This window comes from Halichoeres trimaculatus, unplaced genomic scaffold (assembly GCF_033239565.1).
Source record: "Halichoeres trimaculatus isolate MK-OKI-2021-1 unplaced genomic scaffold, fHalTri1.1 fHalTri1_scaffold_16, whole genome shotgun sequence".
Lineage (NCBI taxonomy): Eukaryota > Metazoa > Chordata > Actinopteri > Labriformes > Labridae > Halichoeres > Halichoeres trimaculatus.
The window spans coordinates 26,881,032-26,899,473 of record NW_027437194.1 but is presented as its reverse complement, the minus strand read 5'-3'; the positions used below and the strand labels follow the sequence as shown (position 1 = coordinate 26,899,473).

Genomic DNA, 18,442 nt, shown 5'->3' with positions numbered 1-18,442 from the left:
AACAATTAAAATCAATGACTCAGGATTTCAACATAATTTTAAAAATGTCAGTATTGGTCCTTAGTGGCAATAATTTCCTTTTTTTAATTTGTATAAATTGCTGCAGGCTCAAAGAAAAGTGCTGTAGCCCATGATACCAGCTCAGAGGACTTGTTTGAATGACATGCAGAGGTTGACATTTTACACACTGGCCATCACAGCAGTGTGTCATGTCATGAAGTTCATTGCATAATTGGCGGAGATTACAAAAGACCCACTGTAAACATCAGAGCAGAGCAGGGTTAAGAAAGGTTGTTTCCCCAGAAGCCTGGTGAGCTCAAACCCAAGAATACACACTTAGTGCAAGAGAGTTTACAACTGTTTTTGTGAAAAGTCAAAAAACATTAAAACCTTTAACTTGTAAACACTTTGATCAGCATTTATCATCTACAGTCTTGGACTTAATGTACAGCCCACACTGTATGTGAGATAATATAGAGGCAAAGTTCAGGATAAGGGCAGAGGATGAGCTTTGGCTTGTCAAAGACCGATAACAGTGCCCATGCCTGAACTTGATCAAACACCTTTACATGTGAGTAAAAGATGCCCACTAACTAACACAGTTAAACGCCACAGAATGAGGGCTGTGAAGCTCCGCTGCAGTTATCAAAGAAGACACCTTATCAGAGGCTCTCAGGCAGATAAGGACACACCCAGGGTATTATGTCACCACTCTGTGTTTTCTGCTCAGCTAGTGACTTTATTTATGTCTTCAGAGGACACAAACTACATGAAAGACCCACAGCTAGTTTTTTTTTTCATTTTTTGTTGCCATTTAAAGTATTTCTTTGGTTGAATTTTGAAATGGCTCAGTGGAAACAATGAAACAGACAGGAAACTGTACATGAGTGTTTCCATTGCTTAACATCCTTTAACCCTCCACAAAGATTTTTTTAAGAAGAGGCTGGGTCAAATACAAGCTAGCATGGATCTTTCACCCTATTAAATATATTTACTTGTGCTGTAAGTGACAACGAGTGACATGAAAAGCAAACCTGTCAGTGATCTGCAACTTTTTTGAGTTTCTAAAGTGAAATTACACGTAACAAAAAAAGAGGAAAGACTTGTGCTCTGAGTGCTTTATTTATTAAATAAAGGTGTGACTGCATAGAGGGTATTCTTTACATTGCAGCATTCTCTTTTTGTCTTTCAGACCCCATTTGCATACCCCCTCCTCCTTTAAAAACATCTAAACATCAAAACAGAGCGGGACCATCCTCTTTAGCTTTGTAAATTCATCCCCACTGCTCCATTTTCAGTCATCAAGTTCCAGACCAAAGTGGCTGTAGAGATCTCTCGTTGTGGTTCCCCTCAGAGCAGCTGCAAGAAATAGCGAAGAGGGGGGTTAGAGACCTCTCCCAGATTACAGGGTCAGCTCCCTCCAGTCTACTTTTCAAACAACGATCCCCAAAACACTGAGCAGACCAAGACTGCATAGCCAAACTAATTAATCACTTTGAACAGAAAAGCATGTACACACTGAAAAGATCCCACACTGTGGCTTTAAAATGCTGCTGTACTGCTCTTCACGCATATCTTCAGTTAGTTTGGGGCTCAAAATATCAGGATATGTGATGAGCTTTTTAGAAATGCACTACCCTTAGCGCAATAACACCATTGTTTTATCATCATAAACAACCAGGCTGTGACTATCTGTGCTGATTTCAGCCTGATGAAAAAGGACCAGTTCATTGTTGTGATATTGATTCCTCAATCACCCAAGCAGCTACCTCGAAGTCAAAGCTGGAGTTTCTTTAACAGGTAATTGAGGCTGGCTCCAAGTAAGTCAACCTGCAGCAAGCCCATGTCAATGTGCACCTTTACAGCCAAATGAAACATGTTTACAGTCTTTTCACTTTGAAATATTATGTTTAAAAACTCACTTGGGGAAGTATATGTTGATGTTTGTGCATGTGGGTTGGAATCATAGACTGTATATAGAGTGGGCAGCGTGGCTCCGCAATTTATTATTGGACGGTTTTGAAGCCAAAATACAGCTGCCTCAGGCGCCACCATTGTAGCAGTTTGCAGCCAGATTCTGCGCAGTAGAGACTGTGAGGGATTCTGGGGGAATCTTAGTGGAGCTGGGTGACAAAAATAATATATATTTTTTTTCTTTCGAGAGTCCAATCACTTCCTGACTCTACCTCCCGACATATTTTACAATCCCTGAAAAAAATACACTAGAATGGCAGCTGTCAATCATCGTTAAACGTTACATAAAGTCTCATTTTTAACCTCGTATAACTAATTAAAACAAAACTTTTCCGAAAAAAGAGGACTTGGATACAAGACAGCCAAATTATATCTTCAAATCACCACAACAATCGGACGTGAGAAACATTTCTACGAGGTGTAATAATTTTTTAAAGTTTGACGACAGCCCATATGGAATGACTGGAAAGCTGGATTTTTAAACCTATACTGCAGCCAGCCACCAGGGGGAGCAGTTTTTGTGGAGAACTCACTTCGAGCCGAACAAGCAGACGTCCACTTTTTTTTACAGTCTATGGTTGGAATGAACATTAGCACAAACAGTTTAGCTCCTGTGTTAGCCTTTAGCTTGTGCTCTATCTCTCTCCTGTTTATCTTTCTTATGCTCTTCTTTCTGACAGTTAGGCTCCTGTGTCCACCACCATTATGAAATTAATCACAGAAATTGTTTTAAGCAGAGAAAAACACAGATGTCTCTTCTCCAAACTTTGTCATAGAGACTCACATGTGCTGTAAAACAACCCGCCCCACCATGACCCAATTTGAAAGCTAAGAACTAGCACTTAGAAACCTAAATTGGCGCTGATGGTCTCATTTTAAAGTGTGGATTATGATCAGACATATCTAGAAGGGAGACTTTTTCAAGATCAATGTTGAACTCCTCACAGGGACCCTAATATGAGCCCTTTTAAGTCTAATAAGAATTTTTACCAATAAATCAGCAATTACTACACTTAGATTTTTTTTCTTCTGTGTAAAGAACACTAATAATCAGCTCACTCAGTCACTGGTAATGAATTAGCCACTGGTAGAGACAGTATGGCTTTGAAGAACATTTGCTACACCCTCACTCTTTCTTGATGCCACCCTCTCCTACAAATATGTGCACTTCTGGCTACAGAAAACAAACAATATGGTGAACTCTTGGTTTTAAAAAGGCAGTGACCAAACGGTTGTTATTATCATGGGTGGCTAAGTGCATTATTTTTACAGTTTACGGACTTAGTAATAAGAGACTATCTACCAGCACAAGGTTTTAAGAGGCGTTTGAGGCAATGATTACATCACTCAGATTGAAACTAATTTAAAGGGAAAACGTTTCAAAGTGAACTTGGTCTACGGGGGACACTTTTAATAAATGTGACAATGACCTGAACAGAGACAGATTGGCTCATTGAGAGACAAAGGGACAGTTGTCTTAAGAGGGTACTGCAGGGCATCTCCTCTCGTCTGCTCTCACTCCACTGTCTGACCACCCATCTCCTCCCTCTCAGAATAGGAGCTTACAGTCCAGCAGCAACTCAGTGTTTAAGTGTAGCCTCTGTGGAAAAGTGTGTGTGTGTGTGTGTGTGTGTGTGTGTGTGTGTGTGTGTGTGTGTGTGTGTGTGTGTGTGTGTGTGTGTGTGTGTGTGAGAGAGAGTGAATATGAGAGCACGTGTATGTATATGAGACCTGTGTTTGTGTGAGTGTAAGCATGCGTCTGCATGACAGTCAAGACATTGTACTTGTGTGTGCGCCTCTGTGTGTGAGTGATGTGAAAGACGGCTATTGTGTCAGAGGGGAAACGCCAGCTCCATTCACTAAGAGGCCATTATCATCCTGACTGTCCACTGTACTGAGGTGGGGGAGAAGTTAAAGAGATAGGAAGCTTTAAACCCCTGAAAGATTAAAGACAACAAACCGAAAAAAGCTGAGTGACATCTGAGCTTTTCAGGAATTTATCTACAGCATCGTCAACACCTCAAACAGCATGTGAGTAATAAAGTAGGTGAAAAGTCTTGTTTGTTATGACACTCAGGGACCACAATGTGACTTGGCTGTGATTCACCAAAACCCCACTATCAGAGAGAAAAATGTGAACTTCTCCAGATTTACTTAACCTCAAGGACATAAAACTCCTCCACTCATGACCAACTAACATTTTGGGCATCATGTGATGGATGGAAAAAACACTGATCAATAATAAGCTGGGACAAACACAGAACCTGTAGCTTAAATTATATCTAAACTGGCTCCTTCATTTACGGTGATTTGGGTCCAAGAGTTAATCCAACATAGGGTGTAATCTGTTTTAGGCTCATCAGTGTAATCTACAGGCAGATATAATCAGTGATGGGTGAAAACTTCTCATGCTGATAAGGTCTGGCCTTGGATGTTGATTCAGCAGTTTGTAAGTAAAGTGAACATTGCTTTGCTGCCCTCTGGTGGCCTGCTGTTGAATTTCAACCAATCCCATTATATGGGACTAAGCACAATTGTAATTTCAGTTTTTGTTTTCTTACAATCTTAGAGAAGAAAACATGAAATTGGCTTACATATTAATCAGCAAAAACTTTAACTCAGTTAGTGTTTCTGTTTGATTACTCAAAAAAGAATAATACATATGCACTCCCCTGAAAAGTTGCTCTTATTTTGAGATACCATGAGTCCAAAATAAGACCTGCTTGTAATTAACTTGTTAATCTTTTGAATTAAGAGTTAAGCTCCTTGAAAAAGAGAGAAACATTTCAAGTTTGTGAAATTGTCTTAGAAGCAGCTCAGGTCCCATTTTTGGCTCATTATCTCTTAAATCAAGACATTGCTACAGAATTATGAGGTAAATGTGGCTCATATTAAGTCTAATATATAATCTTAAGTAGAAAAAAAATAAATAAATAAAAAAAAACTTGCATAGTTTTGACTTTCCCTAGAGCAGTTCATTAAGAATTAACTTTTATTCACATCTCAACCAAAGAAACACTGCAAACAATTTAAAACTTAGCACATTCTTTTGTCTTTTGCCAAGAAAAAATCAGTCATACTTAATAAAAACCACATTCAACTGAGAAGCTGGGATAAATGTCTAATTTCGTTGTATTAAAAGTGACAAGATAAGAAACAAATAGCTTTTAGTGGCAAAATAAATATTGTCCATTAATATAACAAAGCATTTAAACAAGTACATGTTTCTTATTCTACTGGCAGATTACCTTTTTTACTCATTATAAGCAATCTAATTCTTAGCTTGTAATATCCTGAAATTTATTTGAACTTCCTAAGCCGTGCTTTAATTAAGTTTAATAAGACACTTTCACTAGAAATAAGACAAACAAACTTGTTATTTATGAGTTTCTGTCAGTCTAATGACAGCTATAATATTCATGTGTTTTTTTCTGTGCTATGTTGCACTTTTGGTTTTGTTTCTCTTTCCTCTGCTGCTCAACCCAGTCATGCATGCTTTATTTTAGTAGTCATATGCTTTTATATAGATCTGTCCAGTGTTGACAATACCTTAGTATACCTTGTGTCTTACTTGCATGGTCTTGTATTTTGTGTTTTTCTGTTGTTTCTTTATATGCTTTGCATGATTTGGAAATTTACTTTATGCAGCTTCCTCTCGCATATGTTTCACACATGTGGTTATTTACCCTTATGTATTATAATTATTTTATTTTATTTTTCTTTCTCTCTCCCTGTCTCTCTCCTTCTCTCTCAGATCTTAGTACTGTTTAACTTTAGGGTGTTATTTGTTTTTTTTTAATAACTAACTCTGCATTCTTTTATTCTGCTCTGTTTTATTTCATCTTGTGCTTTTTAAGTTGCCCATTTTAACATCTGGCCAGGGACTACAGATGAAAATTAGCCTTTTGGCTAACTCTGGCATATTTACTGTAAATGTCCATTAATATGCATTGTCCCTGTAAATCAAACAAATTAAATTAAATTAAATATTCAAATGAACACAATCAACTTTGAACAACTGTGTCAAATCACTGAAAAAGACATAATTATGGAGGACATATTATTTATCTCATCTATTCTGATTTATACAACTGGTTCACGCAAGAGCTTCATAACTAAGCAAAGAAGAGTGAACATGTTTCATATGAACAGACTGGAAACTCATTCAACAGACAGTTTTTGTAAGCAGCCCTGGTTTTTTTTGGAGTGTATGATTTCTGCACCCACCAGAGAAATTATCAAAAAAATATTCAAATGGTAAAAATAAAACTTAATTGAATGGTTGGTTTTTACATGCTGGTACAAAAGAAGTTGATTTTGGTGTTCAAACAAGTGTTTGTCTTACCAATACGGCCAAGCAGTGACTGTCCAATGTCTTTGATGTCATTGTATTCATGCAGCATATCGATATGATGCTCCAGCTCTTCTATTCTGTATCCCCTGGAGAAACAAGCACATAAAAGAAAATCCATAAAAAGTCCTCATCCCATGGTGCAACACGTGCCATCCAGGTTGGACCCGAAAGACAGAAATACTGAAAAACAAACACACGCACACACACACACACACACACACACACACACACACACACACACACACACACACACACACACACACACACACACACACACACACAGCTGTACTCACTCATCCTCTAGCTGAGCTATCTCAGTGTCCAGCTGCTCTTTTCTCCTCTCAAGCTCTGCCACCTCCTCTGTGAGGCTAACTTTAGCACTCAACGAAACTTGAAGCTGTAAGTTGATGTAAAAATATACACGTCATGATGAAAAACAAGTGAGTTTTAAATGAGAGTTGCATATAGAGCTGGGTACTCACAGGTGATTTGAAGTTGGAACTGACTCTCCTCAGATTTGAGAATGGCGTTCTAGGAAGAGAGGGGAGCAAAGAGAGCCACAAGTTCAAAGGCACAGTCACATTTAGTTTTTGGTCCAACACTGGGCACAGCAAGTCTACCCTGGTCGGAGATCTACTGGTGAGGTAAGGATGGAGCAGCAGACCCAAGATCAACACAGGTCTTTGATCGGGGATGGCTTTTTCAGGATATAAAAAAGGTCTCACAATGTATTCTGAGTTTGAGTGATAAAAAATGAAAGGAAAATAAAATGGATGATGTTAGTTTTTATGCTGGACTTAATGATCAGTGTTGCTGCTGCAGTTTGGATTGTAAACAGTCAAGGGGGATTTATTGGGGCTGATGAAAAGGGAATCATAATCGTCAAGTTGAGAGAAAATAAATATACACACATAATACATAATACCATGGACATGAATTTTGAAATGTGTTTTAAACAGAAGAAACACAAACAGGTTCATGACTTGATGATCAAAAAGTATTCTGTTATTGACATTAGGGGCTTTGACAGATAACTGAGACGGTAAGACAGCTTTTCAGTATTATCTGGCAGAAAAGAAACATATTAAAATTAACTTATAAACGATCCAGTTCACTAAAACTATGTTACAAGTAATCCTAGAGACACATTTGGATCACTAACTGGAAAAGAGGGACAAGAAGACCCACTTTTGATTTTATTTTTAACAGGGGAAACATTAGTAGCCGGTTTGTGCTCACACAGGTGTTTGTTGTGAGTTGGCTTAAATAAACGCAGTCACCCACGTACATGTCAGTAAGTGAAAACGTGATCATCATCAAATATAACCGTGTGTATTGGGTCACTTCTGGGAGGAATTAATGTTTTCAGAGGGCTTCCTGAGTTTATTAGCTTCCGTCGATATGAGCATCACAGAAGCAACAAAAGCTAAGTAACAAAACGTGTCCTCTAATACTAAAGATGAGGTGGAGCTCAGTGGAAAATGTAGCAGCTAGTTAACCTCTGGAGCTGAATCTACAGACCTTCGTAGCGCTCCTGTCTTTACGTTGCTCCCTTCTGGCGTCGAAACTTGAAAATTATTTGTACTGTTCTGAGTTTCTCCGGGAGGCTCTGTGTTCATAGTGATTTAAATTCTGTAAAATAAATGCGTAGATATCAATTTAAATTATCCTGAAGACTGCCGCGTGAGAAACTAATTTGCAACTCGCGGCAAATGGTAAACAGAGACAGAATGCTGCAACCTGATTGGTTGGGACCTCTTCTTCTTCTGCTTTAAGGTTTATTGTCGGTTGGTGAACAACGAATTGGTACGTTACCGCCATCTACTGGTAAATGGCGTAGATTGGAATAGCTAATGTGTGTGCGCACAGCTTTTGTGAGTCAGAAGAGAAACCCTCTTGGATTTTACGGAGACAAATGTATCCTCGTCAACAGCAAAGATGAGTGGAAATACTGTAAAGAAGTCTGGAGAACAACGAGGAGGAGAGAAATTAACCAACCTGGACAGGCAGCAAAAAATAAATCAAAACGCAGAATAAAAGCACTTTCTGTGGTGTAAGGTTTACTCTGAGATTCTTTGGTTTTCCTACTGCTAAGCTAGTGTGGCAGGCAGCACTGTAAGTTCAGTGCTGCTCCTGAAGGTAGATCTGTTTGGCCACTTTATTTAGGGCAGCTGGAGCCTTTGGTAGGCCTCTTGCCTCTCCTGGTTTGGTCTCTGCTGCAAGGTGGTGAGTAGGTTGGCTTGTAGATTTTAGGTAACCATTACCCCTTGGTTGTAGCAGATTTTAATTGCATTGATTTTGTTTGTTTTATAGATAATCTGCTGCTGTTTTTGCCTCCTCGTTTGTTTGTTTTTGTTCCTTCTTTTGGTTGTTTTTGGTCTGTTACACCCTCAGTTTGGTATTCTTCCAGTAGCTTCTTGGTCTGCTTTTTTGTGTTTTCTTGGTTATTATATACCCCATTTTTAGCTTATTTATACAGTATATTTAGGTTCCTTTTCCTTTCACCTCTCAGTTTAGTATAATTTATCCAACTGGGTTTTGCCTGTTTGGTTTTGCTTTCTCATTTAGCTATTCTTTTCTTTCTTTCAAGAGCTGGGCCTACTAGTTGGGTGGTCAGGCGCCCTAGGTGAGGGACCCTTTCACCTTTTTGTTTGCACTTAAGTTTGACACGGGGTCACAGTAGGTGAGCGACTGTGTAGCACCCCCTGCACCTTCCTCTGTGTAGTCTGCCTCCCTTCTGGTGGCCTCAACCTGTTTTAAGTTGATTTTCATTACTTTGATTTCTTCTTGTTTAATGTTGTTAATTTATGTTGGGGGGAATTCACTGTAGTTTTAATGTTCTTTGTCAAAGTTGTGATAGGCCTATTTGTAACACTGAGAAAATAAAACATTCTTTGTCGCTGTAATTTTTTGGTTGGTAGTTTTGATTGTTTAACTTTATCCTTATTTTCCCTCAGGTAGTTATCCAGTGTGTTTTTTTTCACTCATTTCTTTGATTAAATACAATCTTTGAATTTATTTAAACCCCTGACTCTGCCTTTCTTAGTGCTTACTTGTGCAAGCTGTGGGAATTACTGTTGCCTTTAAATTCTTAGGGTGTGAGTCCCCAGGTGGCGCTGCTGGTATTATAACTGATACAAAATCGTAAAATTTACTCTGCCCCCCTTCTTGCCATAATAGCAAAAAAAAAAAAAAAAAAAAAAAAAAAGGTTTCTGTCATGGAAGGTTCCTCCAAACATGAAGCAGGTTCAGGTAAGTGACTCAGTGTTGCTGTGACGTAGATTCTGTGAGACGGAAGATTCAGACTAGGTGTGCGTATTCATTCATTCATCCTTTAACATTCACTGATCTAAACCTAATCTGCCCAAAGTAGTTAATATCCCAACAGGGACACTCTGGAGGACAACGAGGAGGATTTATCCAAGGCGAGGAGACCACACAATGAGGACTCATCAGAAGCTAACTAACCTTCAGGTAACAACTTAACCAATGTTCTTTTCTCCACAGGAGAGAAGTTAAGCAGCCTGGACAGACAGCCCTGGCAGAAAATAATAAAAAATAAAGAAAAACCCACAATAAAAGCACTTGTTCCATCCCTCAATTCTTATCCTTTCCTTCCCTTCCTCTCCTCTTGCTCCCTCCCTCACTCCTTCCACCCTTCCTTACTTCTCCTCTACTCACTCCCTCTCTCTGATTCTCTCCTTTTTTCTTCCTGCTCCCTTTCTTCCTTAATTCAAGTCCATGAATATACGATTCATCTTCAGCAGAAGCTGGTTTTCACAGCTGTGAGAGTTCAGTCGTGCTCTTTGTGGGCTGAAAACAAGTCCAGCAATGCTGAACAGTGGCTCACAGGCTGCAGATGCAGCTAAAGGTGTGTTCAGCTTCACAGACAACCTGCAGATAGCAGGGGACGGTTTCAGAAGGTCCATATGATCTGCTGAACAGGCCAGGTAGGCATCTTGTTGCTTGGAGTGGCCTGGATCTTGTGTATGAGATGAATTCAGGGTAGAGAAAAATCCTCTTCATTGGATGAACTAGATTTGGAAGCATTTCCTGACCACAAAGAAGGATCCTCCATGTGTTCTTTGATATAGTCCATCCCTGAAGAACAGAGAAGGTTGAAGTAGCATTAGCACAGCTAAAATACCATCATCCTTGTGTAGGGATGGAAACCTTTCACATTTGAAACGATACGGTACCGATGCCCGGTACCTGGTTATCGATACCGGTACTCAACAGTACCAATTTTCAGTACTTTTGTGTGTTAATGATTGTAAAAAATATATATAATATATAATATATTTGTTTATCAATATATTTTTTTTTCAATTTAACATATTTATTCTTTAATATATAAAATTGTAAAACTGTGTTCATGTCCAGCATGGAAAATCGCTTACTGTTCCACTCCCTCACAGTAACAAGGATGCATTTAGGTACGTAAACATAGTGCCTTTTGATTTTACATGAATCGGTACCCGGTACTTTTGCCAGAATTCGGTTGGTACCTATAAAAGTACCTGATTCGGTACCCATCCCTACCCTTATGGGAGGCTAATGTACATTTCCTTCAATTTCATTCTCAGTGTAAAGATTCTGTATATGTTTTAAAATGTATGTGTGTATTTGTTTTTATGTATGAATACAAAGCTGAATGCATAAATAGTTGAGTTTAATAAACATAAATTTAAATATTGCCATGTTGTCTAACCAATTCTGATTGTAGCATCATCTTGTGTCCACGTAGTTTATAATTTTGGGAGAATTGCTGCAGCAACCAACTCAGGGTCTGTCATCATCTGGCCAAAGCGGCTCTTCATGCCCTCTTGTAATGCTTCAACCAAAGACTTGCAATACTCAGTGACAGTTTGTCCAGCTGTCCAACTTTGAAGTCAACAAGCTGATCATCAGAAGCAGCCATCCCATCTGGGAATGTGTCTCTGCTTGTAAGATATTTATTGTTCAGCTGGATTAAACCTTTAAGGAAAAAAACACATTACTTTGTTTAACTATTCTGCATTAACATTTCATCCGGTAGCTTTGTACAGTACTTTAATATTTTTTGTTATCCATAAGTTTTGACAATTCTTGGTCTGTATGTTTTGTGGACCACGCTGACTATTCACAGACAAAATATCAAGCAATTTACGGTAGAATAACAGAGAATTTCAAAGTAAAAGTCTTACACTTTAAAATGAAGGAGTAGTATCTCTGATGTTTTGGTGGCTTTCAATTTTTCTGTTATCCATAAGTTCTGCCAAAAAACTTCGGGGTATGTTTCTCCACCTTGACTGTTTGCGTCCTGAAGCAGCTCTCTGACTGAACTCCATGTTTGATGGTTGCTACAGGGCATTACACAAACAGCGGTGCAGTCACGTGCCTTCAGAGTGACGTGCTTACTTAACTTTTCTGTGGACTCAGAGTTGTTTGGTGTGTCGACACGGAGGAGCACTGTTCTTATGAGAATATTTTATAACAGACATAAAAACGATACAATACCTTCACTACCCCATCATTTCCTAATCAAAAACACATATTAAAAAATATTTAAAATATTTCTATCAAATAACGAATACTCATAAATAATGATAAAAAAATAAACGACAATTACCAAAAAGAATAATGAAAAAAAAGAAAAAAATGTTGTTGGAAATTTACCTAAAAAGATCACTGGCGCCCCCTGTGGATTACTGTAGGTTAGGTCTACAATCCATATCTTTTAACATTCAATAATATTTATTGTTATCAAAATGTGAGAGGACTACTGTGAATGTCAGAATGTAGAAAAATAAAGTTAGAAATGTAATTTATTTTTATAATTTTTCATTATTTTGTCTTTAAAGGGACCAGGTACAATTTTTTTGTTCTTTATTATGTTTCAATGTATTTATTTATTTTCATATAGACACCCAATAAACAAACGATAACAAATGAGATTCAATGCACCTTTTCATATGGCCAAAATATGACAAAATATAACAAAACAAAGGATTAATGGCAGGAAAAAACAGCCCTTTCCACCTCCATCAACCATCAAACCAGTTCCTTACCCCAGTTCCACATTTCACACTGCTTTTTGATTACATAGTCGAGAGGAATGGTTTTTATAATAACCAGCCAAATCAAAATAACCAAACACCTCTTCAATAAAAAACAAACAAACCCTGCATTAAATACCAACCAGGGAAAGACCAGAACACTATTTCTAAAGCCTTTTTCAAAGCATTAGGATCAAAATTTAACACATTTTCCCCCCTTTTCGAAAAACTGTCTCCTGTGACTACAGTAGTTGAAGTCTAACTAACAAGAAAGCAATGATGTGAGAACAACACAGATTTAGGTTGAAGTTTATGAATTTTTACATTTTTTTCTTTGTTTTTAATTTGCACTTTGTAGACGCTCCCTACATCAAGAGTTAACTATGATGTGTCTGGATTGCAGGACGGCTTGTTCTGATCAGAATCAGGTTTAGGCTCACATTAGATCTGACTGTGGTTGGAAAGAGGTGTCAGCTTTGTAAAATCTATGTTTCTTTGAGCAGTTATCGATGTCAGCCAATCAGCTGCAGTCACACTGCTGATGGTCATCTGGGATCTGCTGTACTCACATGACATTAAACTTCATGGATATTACATGCTTAGGAAGTATATGACATCTGTTTTTTCTTCTCCTCAGGATTGTGACTGAGCTTTTGTGTTTTGATCAGATGACCCATTCACCTGGGGAATGTAGATCAGATCAGCAGATGGATTCATTCTCCGCATTCCTCCACTCACAGATAAACGTTGGATTGTTGAGATGACGAAACAGAGGTTAGTGTTCCAGTTTCTTTTTCCTCTGAGAAATGTGATCACATTGTGTTACTGTGTCATGTTTGACTTGAGTCTTTGAGGGCAGCTCTGAGATTTGTTGCTTCATCTCCGGTTATCAATAATCCTCTGTTTGACTCCCTCAGCACCTTCGTATCTGCACCGCCCATGAATCAATGTTCACTCTTTGTTTGTCTTTGATTTCTTACAGGTGTAAGGAAAAATCCAACAAATGAGTCACTCTCTTTCCAGTATTCAGTGACAGGAATGAACGGGTGTCAACATGCCGCCGTGAGCCGTGAGAGGACAGCTGCTGCTGACGGAGGCGGGGGAAAGGAGCAGAGGCGGATCAGAGACATGTTTTGAATTCTGTGCAGCCAGTTTACCTCAGCTAATGACTGTGTGGGACGTCTAAACTGCTGCTCTTTCTCCTGCTGAAGCAGAGGTGTGAGGATGAATCTCTACAGGAGTTTTGGGAACCTCATGGAGGCCTGGGTGACTGAAGGAGCTCAGGGTCTGGACTCAGAGTGGCTTGGAGTTAATGAGGACTCATCTTCACCTTCCTCAAACCCACGATCAGAATCAGTGGACTCTGGAGTGGAGACAGCGAGCTCTGAGACATCTTTCCCTGCGCTCGATGCGTCAACATCTCCTGTCCTCTCCTCTCCTGTGCTCTCTTCTTCCTCCTCTTCCTCCCCTCACCTCCGTCCCAGCAGGACTCAGGACATCTTATCCCAAAAACTGGAGCGAGCATTACAAAGAGCTGACTCCAAACGCCTCAAGGAAATCTCGGAACTCCCCACAGTGGATGAGGTGCCAAGGCTGCGACCGAAACGACACACATCACATGTAGTGAGAGGTCAAAGGTCAGAGAGTTTAGGCCCGAGGACACTCGACCAATCAGCTCCTAAGAGGCAGATGTCGGAAATGTGCAAACGACCGATGTCCACGAGTTATGACATGAGGCGAGCTGAGACGAGCTCAGAGGTGAGATAATGTTTCTGTCGCAAACTTTGTTCAAATATTTAGCTGAGATACAAACATTTACGTCTGATTTCTGATTGTGAGTAGCTGGGATCCCGTCCAGGGCTGGAACATGTGAGGTCTTGCACAACATCGACTTGTGAACGTAAAAAGGGAAGCCTGAAAGAAAGTCTCACAGGAGGAACAAGGCCTCTACTTTTACTGTAGTTAAAGAGTTGCAACACAAGCTGTTGTTTCATATTTAAAGCAGGACAGGCATGTCATTACTCATACAGTATCTCTTTCACGCTCACAACCCGTCAAAGGTCTGTCTGTGGGGTGAGGGATCGTAAACCAGTCTGCCCAGGTGACTGAACGCCCACAGGTATGACAGGAATGGGTGGAGAGATGTGGGGGAGGCCGAGCAGTCAGCGGGGCTTTGGATGAAAGCGGCAGACGTGTTATTAAACAGAGACAAACACAGATCTGATGTTTGCCTTGAGCTGGTCTGCTTTCCTGATTATAGTGCTCAGTGTGAAAACAGCTCACTGTCAAGTTTACCTCAAGTTTATTTCATTTACAGAGCAATATTCATTCTGCATTCTGCACCAAGCTGCTTCACACGTTTCTGAAACTAATCCAACGTCTCACACTGCTTTTCAGACACGCAGACTAATTATACCAGATGTATCAAGGTCAAAGTTAAGAGCTGGGTGTGTTTGACTACAGTTAAGCCCAGGGTTTAAAAGACTCATAGGAAAGCATCACTAAAAGAAACACAATGATCATACCAGCTGTAAGTACTCAGACATGTGTCTTTGTGCTTTAATGATCCAGTTTCCTCAAAGTGGAACAATCAGAAAATCTGAAAGAAATACGTTCATCACGATCAATAAAGGATGTCATATATCTTCTTTTTCTTAAATGATCATTTATGATTTTCCAAAAACACAAACTGAGAATTTACCCTTCATAACCTCCTTATTACAGTTTGTTCTCAGTGAGTTTGGGAGTTATTTGTTTTTCTTTACTAGTTTAGGTTGTTGAGTGGTAACTCGGCACTTGTGGTCTGGCTTTTAGAGGGTGCAGGCAAGCAAAAAAAGGATTTTTTCCCATGTGCTTTATAATTCTTCTAATATATTGCATCTTTAACCTCTTAAGGCCCAGCGTCCACATATGTGGACATTACATTTCTGCCTCTCAGACCCATGATACTTAAGAAATTTTAACCTGTTAGCCACATTTAGCGGGCATTAAATGTGGCTAATAGGTAGGAGACCCACATCATCTTTGGTGAAATCACAACATTATACCTATTTTAGTGAAAAAAAAGAAAAAAAAAAAGAAGCACGACTTATTTAAAGGTATAGTTAGTTAGATTTAAATACACTTTTGTTATACTGGTTAAAATGATCTATATGTCCCGATGGCAAGAAATACATGATGTGTTCTTAAATGAGAGCAAATAATATCTGCTATCTACATCAGGAGAAAACCCAGGAAAACATCAGCCAATCACATCAATTAGGATCCAATCTGTTAAACCAATCAAATCCAGTCCTGCCGTTTTGCCCTTCTCCTGCGCGTACATTTCACCAGCGCTCACTGCCCCTGACTCAATGTGTGTTCCTGAGTTTAGCAGTGTACAGGTTCACACTCAGCAGAAGAATGGCAGAGAAACTATCAATACCCGATTACTGGTAACTGCTCCTCCAGCCAAATCCCTCTGACTTGATGAGGTACTTGGCTCTGGGCTGTAGTCTGGATCAGAGTCTTATAAACTCTCACCACAGGGGCTCTGACAAGCAAAGCGAGCACTAACAAAAGTCACGTTTGTTTATTTGTTTTTTAGCTTTACGTTTTAACGTTCTGGTGATTCCTTACCTCTAAATGAGACATGACTCGACGTAGTGCAAAAATAAAGTGATGTGCTGAGTCTGTCTGTCAGTCAGTCACAGTCATAGTCTCGAATTAGCGGTGCTCGTGCATGTGAGCGGGGGCGTTGCTTTGGAGGAGCTCCAAGGGGAGGGGGAGGAGGGGCTAGGCGGAGTGACGAGATGCTCCATTCGCATTCATGCTTATTTTTCAGGACTGCCAACCCTGCCTTTAAGAACAATAACACTATTAGCAAATAACTTATAGAGAACTCATGAGACAAATAATCAAACTTCCTGTACAAAGACCAAGTTTAGTTATTATACTTACTCGGTCTTACTTATCCCAAATACCAAGATTGATTAAAAAAAATAAAATCAAAAATAAAAAATGAAAACATAAAAAAATAAAACATCTGTTTTTCTCTCTGTTTTTTCAGCCTCTGTCTTTGTTTTGGCTGCTGTCTCTTTAAGGGGGTGGTTACACTGGCCATCTGTATGATGCCCAAGTGTGCTGCCACCTCAAAGTCCAGTTTGTTCGGCCAGTGTGACTGCTCCGTACTGTGTTTAGGCATGATACACTTCCTTGGCTTAGGCGCACTTTAGAGAGGTGTGCTTCAAAGTGGTTCACTTTATGCATGAGCTCAATCGATTACATACCATATTCTGTGGTGTATAATCCCTGTGACTGCTCTTTTCCGACCATCATTTTAAACAATGATGCTCTTGGGGTCTTAAAGGGTTGTGTTGGACCAAAACAACTAAACATAAGCAAAAAAGTCACTTGAGAAGTCGTAGTCATGTTCTCTGTTCTTCATTGTGCTGACTCTGATGAGACTTCACTTCTTGTAAGCAGATGCCTCATTATGAGGTAGGTGGGGAATGTGTCTGTTGCATAACATGATGACATATGCACAAGAGGCAATCGTGAAAGAACGAAAGTTTAGTTCGTATTGGAGTAAAGTGAGGGGGAATGGCGCTGTGGCTGGTGCTAGGGCACGGTGCAGTACAAATGGCCAGTGTGACCGCCCCATAAGGTTTCCTCAGTCTGCAAACCCCTTTCACTCAGGTTAGTCAGCTCTTTGGAGGCTTTTTGGAGCCATGGACAGGCCTTGGTGTTTAAGGCCTGCCCCTCCGAAGTGTCATGAAGTAGTTAGGATATCCATATGTGATGACATCATCATGTCAGTAAGTCTTGTGAAGATCTCGTGAAGATCTCATTCAGAGATTTCTATGACACATGAATATGTAGCACTCATCTCTGGCACTTCTCAAACTTCTTTTAGTAGCTGATCAATTTTAGACAGTATTTGACTTTTATTTAAAAATCTTCAGACTTTGGACTGTTTGTTTGACACAACAAGTCTTTGAAAAACATCTGAATTTGTATTCCCCCCCCCCTTCTTTTTTTAGACAGTAGGATTGAAATGATCTATAGTTAAGTAGTGATCTTCACATATTCTTTTCATCAGTGACACAGAGTGAGTGATGATGCTAACAGCTCTGTGAGGCTGTAGTTTTAGGCCCTAAAGATTCATCTATTATTTGCCACACGGCTAAACTTGACACAGAAAAGTCCTCTGGTCTGGTTTTGAACCAGGAACCATCTTGCTCTTGGGCATCTGCGTGTAGCCCAACCTCGAGTGTAAATGTCTCCAATGTCACAATGTGATGTTGTACATGCTTTGTTTGCAGTGTTTCCCAACACTCCTCAAACACTTCCTGACTAGACTTTTCATTTGACTTAAAAACATGACGTTTTGAGTAATTTCCTTCCTGGTAACCTTTTTCTCGCCTCCTGACGTGTGCAGGTCCCAGGTGATGAGAAAAGGAAAGATCTGAGTCCTGGTCTGTGCTACCTGGAGCAGGTGTGCCAAATGCTGGAGGAAATTGCCAGACAGCAGATGCACAGCCAAGCGTTACAGATGGAGATGGATGCCCTGAGGGAGCATGGAGACATGGAGGTGAGCCAGGTGAGCACATCCTCATCACACCTCTCGAAACGAAAGCTTGTCAAGCCGGTGGTGACGAGATGTTTCCTCACAGCCTGAAGGTTGATTTGAATGTTGTCGTTCTCACCACCTGGCTCTCTTTCAGCCCCTCGACGTCAGTCAGAGTGACTCCGGAGCTGCTGCTGGGGAGGAGCCCTTGTGTCGGCAAAAGCCTGGAAATACAAACAGAGCAGACTGCAGCCCCCAGCAAAGGAAAGAAAACCCTTACAGGCATTTCAGGCAAAGATCAGCCTCAGATCCAACGATTGCATTACTGCATTTAAGTGAGTCACAGCCTGCCTTTGATTTACCTTATGAGGTGTGTTTGCATTGCCTGTTTAATAAATGTGTGTGGATGTGTTTATGTGCACAGGGATGTTAAATACAGACAGCAGAGGGCAGCACCTGAACAGAACAGATGGCCTGCAGGAGGACGAAGATGAAGATGATAAAAAACAGGTAGAATACTCTCACTAA

At 39.9% G+C, this 18,442-nt stretch overlaps 2 protein-coding genes across 2 annotated transcripts; one reads left to right on the top strand and one right to left on the bottom strand.

Annotated features, from left to right (window-relative positions):
- Positions 1 to 1,086: 1,086 nt before the first annotated feature.
- Positions 1,087 to 8,086, bottom strand: swi5 (SWI5 homologous recombination repair protein). The gene is made up of 5 exons (XM_074690840.1): positions 7,850 to 8,086; positions 6,811 to 6,859; positions 6,622 to 6,725; positions 6,320 to 6,414; positions 1,087 to 1,359 (listed from the first exon to the last, which is right to left on the bottom strand). The coding sequence occupies exons 1-5, from the start codon at positions 7,945 to 7,947 to the stop codon at positions 1,295 to 1,297; spliced, it is 411 nt and encodes a 136-aa protein (XP_074546941.1). The 5' UTR covers positions 7,948 to 8,086; the 3' UTR covers positions 1,087 to 1,294.
- Positions 8,087 to 13,039: 4,953 nt separating this feature from the next.
- On the top strand, positions 13,040 to 18,442 carry LOC141805794 (uncharacterized). The gene is made up of 5 exons (XM_074690984.1): positions 13,040 to 13,140; positions 13,349 to 14,124; positions 17,786 to 17,947; positions 18,072 to 18,249; positions 18,339 to 18,442. Exons 2-5 carry the CDS (start codon positions 13,591 to 13,593, stop codon positions 18,440 to 18,442), a joined length of 978 nt encoding a protein of 325 aa, XP_074547085.1. The 5' UTR covers positions 13,040 to 13,140; positions 13,349 to 13,590.